This window comes from Otolemur garnettii, unplaced genomic scaffold (genome assembly GCF_000181295.1).
Source record: "Otolemur garnettii isolate 467f Iridium unplaced genomic scaffold, OtoGar3 scaffold00011, whole genome shotgun sequence".
Taxonomy (NCBI): Eukaryota; Metazoa; Chordata; class Mammalia; order Primates; family Galagidae; genus Otolemur; species Otolemur garnettii.
Window position 1 is genome coordinate 5402176 of NW_003852406.1, and position 7865 is coordinate 5410040.

A 7865-nucleotide genomic window follows, 5' to 3' on the forward strand; every position below is an offset into this window, starting at 1 on the left:
TCTTCAAATATCCTTTAAAAATGCTCCAGAAGTATTAGAAAGAATTCTGAAAATACTGTAGCATGGTATCCTTGCAAAATGATACTTGCACATAATATACACATAATTTGGGGCAAACTTTACTGGATAGGTCATAGAAACAATAACACTGTCTAATTAAAAAAATTTCTATTTTCCAAGTTTTATATAAAATTTTCAAAACTGACTTTTGCCAAATGTACTGGAATACTTATTGCAACCAAGGCTTGGGTCTTTGTCCCATGTTTTACACAGGGTCTAAAGAGTAACAATAAATCTTTTTGTTTGTTTGTTTTTGTTGCAATTGTTTAGCTGGCCCAGGCCAGGTTCGAACCAGCCACCCTAGGTATATGTGGCTGGGGCCGTAACCACTGTGCTATACGCACCGAGCCGACAATAAATCTTCATACATTTTTTTTTTTTTTAGACAGAGTCTCACAATGTCACCATCCCTAGAGTACTGTGACATCACAGTTCACAGCAACCTGTGTCGCCCTTAGTAGAATGCTGTGGCATCACAGCCACCTCCAACTCTTGGGCTTAAGCAATTCTCTTGCCTCAGCCTCCCAAGTAGCTGGGATTACAGGGGCCTGACACAATGCCCAGCTATTTTTTTGTTGCAGTTATCATTGTTGTTTAGCTGGCCAGGCCAGGTTTGAATCTGCCAGCCTTCGTGGCATGTGGCTGGCGCCATTAACCACTGTGCTACAGGCACTGAGCCAAATCTTTTAATTTATACCACTAGAAATTTTTTTTGTTTTACTTTTATGGAACATATATAACCTCTTTTTCCTCCTGTAATTGGTATTTTAAAGGAAATTTAGGGTTCTGCTTGCCACTCAACAGCCTGTAGCCACACAATTATCACCTAGCCAAATTCTCTTAAGCAGTCTATTCAATAGCTGGAACCCAGACTTGACCCTCTGCTGATACCAGACTATTTATGTGGATCTAGACTCGTAGGTCACCTAGGGCTAGCCTGCATGAGAGGTATTTTATAACCTGCAGTCACAGATTTCTACTGGGAGTCTGAGTATTTTTGCCTTGTTATCTAATCTGTTATTGCCTGTTGTCTCAACGTGAACATATAAAATCACCCTGTTCTTTTCAAGAGTTTTAGACAGATGATTTTTGATGCATTCACTCAAGCTCTCTTGCTTGGTAATGTTTCCATTTGCCACATGGTGTTCATCGCAACCCTGAACAAAGAAGTGGCAAATTGGGACAGGGTCAACATATCTTCCTCCTCCTCGGCAGCTGTAGAGTAATGAAATGGCCTAATGGTTAACTCCCCCAATCACATAAAAGTCTCATCTAAAAATAAAAGCCAAATACACTTTTTTTTTAGTTTTTTGCATGTATTTACAATATAAATACTAATTTGTTTTCAAAGTACATACTCTTTTAACAATTTGAGAAAGTTAACTAGCATAAGACAGCAATTTAATGTAAAGCCTCTATAGTCGTGATTAAGGAAAAATAGAACTGTTTTGGGGATAGGGAATCCTAGAAGGAATACAAATGGGCATGATGATCTGAACTTGCAAGCGGAATGTGAAGCAGTTTAGTCCACATTGCACTGCTAATACAACATATTAAAGGACTACTATGTGAGATAGCAACCTGGATGGGGTACTGTAAAAACTAATCTTGAGAGATATTAAAAAATATACATGCTTGCATAGTGCATTAATTTTAAAGAAGCTCAACATTTCATACTCATTTTCAATAACTTAAATGAACAGCACTTAAAACACATCACACAAAATTAAAGACTTGTGCATATATTTCAGATTTCAACATTAATGTCAAAAATACATAGTATGATTTTACATAGGATCTGTGCTACATTAGAACACTACAGACAAACATCACTTGAGTATTAAGGAAAACATTAAATATTAAATAACTGAGAAATAAAACATGTAAACACTAATCTAACTGGGGGTTTTGCTATTGCAACATGTCCAATGAAGTGGTTTCAACAGTATAAAAAGGATTAGGACATGAGTATTTCCAGTCTACTTGGAATATGTGGATCTCATTTCAGGAATCCTTTAATAAAAACTGGTCCAGCATAACAGGAGTAGATCCACTCTCCTGATTGTTAATTTGGTACATTCTCTTCTATGCTAAGTTTTACTTGCAAACTTGAGGACTGAGCAAACACTTTAAATTGTCACTCCTAAATGTCAACATCTTGGTGAAAACTGAGGGTTTGTTGGTGATTCAGTGTAAGATTTGAGTTCATATGCAGCACCGCTATCGACCTCCATGGACTTTCTAGAGAACAGGAGTCGTACATCTCTGTGGAGGTAGATCTTTCCAGATTTGGAACTCTGGAACCTAAACAAATAAAAAGATGAATCATCTCAGAGACTAAGTCTTTAAGCAAAACAAATGTGATTACTTAAAATTAGAAAACAAGAACAATTAATCTTGCTATGATATTAGGTTAACACTTAGTCTTTTTTTCTTTTTTTAAAAGGAAGTCAGTTTAGTGGGCTTTATTATTATTATTTTTTTGGCCGGGGCTGGGTTTGAACCCGCCACCTCTAGCATATGGGGCCGGCGCCCTACTCCTTTGAGCCACAGGTGCTGCCCAACACTTAGTCTTTAACATGATATTTTAGGTCTTAAATTGCCAAATCATGTGGCAATTTAACTACATCTCCCTTACTTTTCCCCAAACACTCTACCTTTCCCCTCTAACAAGGCCTGAGATGCTTCTTCCAGTCAATGTGAGTTTCAAATACAATCTTTCCTTTCTTCCTTGACTCCATAGCACATGGAAGTTGCTGTGAGCTATAATACCACAGCACTCTACTGAGGGCAACAGCTTGAGCCTCTGTCTCAAACAAAAAAAAAAAAAAAAGAAAAAAAGAAAATCAAGCTTGGGGGAGGGGAAGGAAAAGATGGGTAAATTCATAGCTATTTGGTACAATGTACACTAATTGGGTGAAGAACACACTTTACACATATAGCTTTGATTCAACCTGTACAAAAATGTATGTAAACAAAATGTATGCCTCCCAATATTCTGAAAAAATTAACTATAAAATAAAAAATAAATAAAATTAAAAAAAATTTTTAAACCTCCCTGCATATGAAACTGTTTCTATATCTTGCTAATATCTACAACACAGGGCAGATGGCTGGAGTATTTAATCTCATAAACCTACCCAGCACACTGACAAACACCCAGCAGTGCTAATTTCTCTTTGTTTTTCCCTCATGGTAGCATAAATACTATCTGGGTTGGTGGATTTTACTCCTAAACTAGTTGAAAGGTCTGGGAGTCAGTGCTAAATGTTAAAGCAGAACTCAGACTGACTCACTTTTCCCTTTCCTCTCTAGTTCTTCACCTTCTCAATTTGAAGGAAGACATTCTTTGTTAAATATACCATTTTCTCCAAATAGTTTTCTTTAAAGCATTTAAATTACCGAGTCATTTTGTGGGGACTGGATTATAAAAGCTGAGGTAGTTTACTTTTACTCTGGCCAACATTGGTCACATATGGCTATGGCTGTTAACTTCTAGAGGAATGGTACCAAATGGAGGTTTAACCAGAGAATAAGGAGTGAGATGTATACTCAAGTCCATACGTGAAAAAAATAAAGTTGAACATTTTTCTTAGTTGGGCTGGGAGGTATTCTTATAGTCTACTATTTCATATCATTTCTCTTTTTTTGAGACAGAGCCTCAAGCTGTAACCCTGGGTAGAGTACTCTGGCATCACAGCTCACAGCAATCTCCAACTCTTGGACTTGAGCGATTCTCTTGCCTCAGCCTCCCAAATAGCTAGGACTATAGGTGCCTGCCACAATGCCTGGCTATTTTTTGGTTGTAGTTGTCATTGTTGTTTGGCAGGCCCAGGCTGGATTCAAACCTGCCAGCTCCAATGTATGTGGCTGGCGCCCTAACTGCTTAAGCTATAAGCGCCAAGCCATCATTTCTCTTTTTAAAAGTTTTCTAAGCCTGTCTGTAGTATATTTTTCATTCCCACAATCTGTGTAAAATTTCCCATGAAGGCTCATGTCAGGCAGTGTCAAGTTGGGTTTAAATACACTGTGCTGGCTGAACATATGTTTCGGACGCAGAACAGTCAAGAGACCAAGATGAAGAGATCCAATAAGACAATGCTTTGAGGCAACAATTAACTTAATACATTTTTTCACACATGGACTTGACTATACAGTTCACTCCTTATCAGACTAGATTGTCACTATAAGACTAAAAGATAGGCCCCTGTAGCACAGTGCTATGGCGCTGGCCTCATGCACCAGGGCTGGCAGATTCAAACCCAGCCCGGGCCAGCTAAACAGCAATGACAACTACAGCAAAAAAAATAGCTGGACGTTGTGGCAGGGGCCTGTAGTCCCGGCTCCTTGGGAGGCTGAGGCAAGAGAATTAATTGCTTAAGCCCAAGAATTTGAAGTGGCTGTCAGCTGTAATGCCATTGCACTCTACTGAGGGTGACATAAAGACACTCTGTCTCAAGGGAAAAAAAAAGGCTGAAAGATAGCTGGTGTCTCCATCAATAACAGTTTAACAAAGTTCTCTGCTTGACTCTGGATGAAAGAGGACACCTAAAGAATGAAGAGCACTCCTTACTATACCAGTTAGTCAAAGATGAATATCACTGATGGCATTGAGGACTTTTTAATGTAAGGGATCAGAAAATGATTACAAAGAGAGTTATAGGCAAAAGGCTACTGAGCCTTCTATTAACCAATTAATTTGCTCATTGATCCAGAGAGCTAAACTAGGACTGCTGGGGTTCAAAATCTTACCCTGGGATGCTAGCAACTTGGACCATAAAGGCAAACAAATGCTTCTCCCAACCTAGAATTATAAGCTGGGATTAAAAGTTAGAAGAAAAGGTATTTCTGCTGGAAGCACTAGAATATAAGGTCCATGAGAAAAGAAATTTTGTCACTCTTGTTTCCTAGTGTATAGAAGCATGACTGGCACATAAATATTGGTTGAACAAATAAAATTTATGAACTTTCTCTTCTAATATAGTAGCTGCTAGCCACATGTGACTATTAAGTGCTTAAAATGTGGTTAGTTCTAATAAAGTTGTGCTATCTAAATGTAAAATACATACTTGATTTCAAAGATTCAGTATAAACAAGACTATCTCATTGATAATTTTTATACGGATTACATGTTCAAAATGATAACATTTGGATAGGCTGGGTTAAATAGATATTAATCTTAACTGCTTATTACTTTTTTAGTATGGCTACTGAAACATATAGAACTGTATATGGCTCATATTATATTTTTACTGAACAGCAATTGTTTGGAAAATGTGTCTCACTGCCCTAGATACATTGACAATTGTTTAGACATAAAAAAAGCAACATTTTTTCATACTCATTTGAAACGTTACCTCAGATGTATGAGGTAGCGTAATAACCGTTCTTCTGTATGTCGGATGTTCTCTTTATTAACACTTCTCTTCATTTCTTGTTTAACAGGTACAGAAAAAGTTCTCTGTCGTAGGAATGTCTGGTGATTGGCTGGCATATCTCGTAAGTCATATATCACAACAAACATCTTCACCACAGTCTTATTTGGATTAAATAAGGTCTGAAGAAACAATATAGAAATTATTCTTTAAAAATCACGATTTGTTGATATGATTCAAAATGATTATAGCAATAATTTAAAAGGCCATTTAATAAGGTAATCCCACTGGATATAATTTAGTTTCAGGGACTACAGCTAATCAAATTTCAGAAGCTTACAAAATAATACTCAGTATTTTTTAAAAGGTTCAACTTTATTTTTTGACAGTAACATAAAATCCTGTAATGAATCAAAATCTTTAGTCACAAATTTCATATTAATAGACATGTATCACTTTTACTTTTTGTTCAGATTTTAAGAAATAGTTCCACTAGCTTAAGAAAAATACACTCTTATTAGGTTAAAATGTTCCAGTTCAATTATTTTAAACATTAGCTTTGCTAATCATTGAAAAATTATCAAAACAGAATATTTTTTCTCACATTTTAATAGTAAATGAGCAGAATTTTTAAAATAAAAATACAAGCACAGCAAAACTGGAATTTTGGTGTTTTAGGTACATATAGTTATTGTAAGATTATAAATAGGTGTTCAAAAAAGAATTTTTCTATTTGAAAACTCTTCCAAGTTTAGAAAATAAAGCTTATTATTATTAGATCCAAAAAGTAGGTTAAATAATACTTCATTTTCTTACACTTGAAATCATTTCAAAATCTGTAGCAACAGTAGGCTTTTTAATCATTAACATCCTTATACCAGCAGTTCTCAACCTGTGGGTCGAGACCCCCAGGAACTGTATGAAAGGGCCACGGCATTAGGAAGATTGAGAACCACTGTTATAATACCAAAATAGATATTGTTATTGAAGACTGAATTGAATTCAATGGGTACTTGGCCATAAATAATTGTATTATTTTTAAAAGTACTAATTATTAAACAAGACCCCAAGGTGCTGATCTGACTTTAACCAAATTACCAACACATCAATAGGTAACTTGGTGCCCATGCTTTCAGAAGCTCATCCGTGGCACTGGACATCACTCACTGAATCAAAATGAGAAATATATCAATATTATGATCCAATTTTTGAAATTGAGTGAGTCTTAAGATTAAGGAAAATACATTCAACAACCACAACAATTAACAAGCCAGGTCAAACCATGTTTGTACAAAGTTAAATTACATAAGGAATGAAAGACATTTTAAAATTTCATATTTAAAATCAACCACTAAAAGCTGGCAGTCTTCAAACAACAGTTGAAGGTGCTGCCTCTGGGTTTGTGCCTCATTTTTTATGACAACTGACAGCCTACTTTCCAGTGGCCCACAGTATCTCATGAGCTACATAGCCAGGGGCAAAAGAATAGAACAATATCACTCCTTTAGTTTATGTAATCTGTTTGTCATGAAAATCATACCTTCATATGCAATAATTATTCCTTAGTAAAATTTATATCTACACAACATATTGCATAGTACTATGTTTTACTTCTGTTACGATATGAAATAAATGAATGTACAGACTTTGCAATATTGGAACAATAATGATGAGTACAAGTGATCTGACAAAGCACTAAAGACATTAAGGCCCAAAGCTCATAAAAAGGCTGATTAGATTAGACCAGATCCTAAAGGTGAGGAATAGACTCAGCTGGACTTTTTCAGCCTACAAACTCTATAGACTTGAGGGCTTGCAGGATTATCCTGGGTCACACTTGGAGATGAACCCAATTGCAAATTTTTTTTTTTTGAGACAGAGCCTCAAGCTGTTGTCCTGGGTAGAGTGTCAGGGCATTACAGCTCACAGCAACCTCCAACTCCTGGGCTCAAGCAATTCTCCTGCCTCTGCCTCCCAAGTAGCTGGGAATACAGGAGCCCGTCACAACGCCCAGCTATTTTTTGGTTGTAGCTGTCGTTGTTTGGCAGGCCCGGGCTGGATTTGAACCCGCAAGCTCAAGTGTATGTGGCTGGTGCCTTAGCCACTTGAGCCACAGGTGCCGAGCCCGCAAACTAATTTTGATATCAAATTATTCTTCTGTTAACCCTCGACCAGGGATGACAAAGCACTGCTATGGGTTAGAAGGGTTCTCCTGGCCAAAATGAGCAATGCCTAGAGACCAAAAGGATTGATCTCTTCTCTGCCCAGGCACTGGTCAGACTATCTATCTGCTTTATATAACTGTCTCATTAGATCAATTTTAGAAATTATTACAGTAGGGATAATATAATGTTGGTGCCCAAATTTTCCTACCAAAGCAATACTAACATTTGGGATCCCCTTTGAAAACAGTCAATCTCAATCTGGTTG

At 36.8% G+C, this 7865-nt stretch overlaps 1 protein-coding gene across 1 annotated transcript; it reads right to left on the reverse strand.

Moving 5' to 3' along the window:
- Nucleotides 1-1366: 1366 nt before the first annotated feature.
- On the reverse strand, nt 1367-5634 carry LOC111723389 (protein FAM214A-like). Its single transcript, XM_023509973.1, has 2 exons — nt 5418-5634; nt 1367-2364 (listed from the first exon to the last, which is right to left on the reverse strand). The coding sequence occupies exons 1-2, from the start codon at nt 5582-5584 to the stop codon at nt 2211-2213; spliced, it is 321 nt and encodes a 106-aa protein (XP_023365741.1). The 5' UTR covers nt 5585-5634; the 3' UTR covers nt 1367-2210.
- Nucleotides 5635-7865: the final 2231 nt, after the last annotated feature.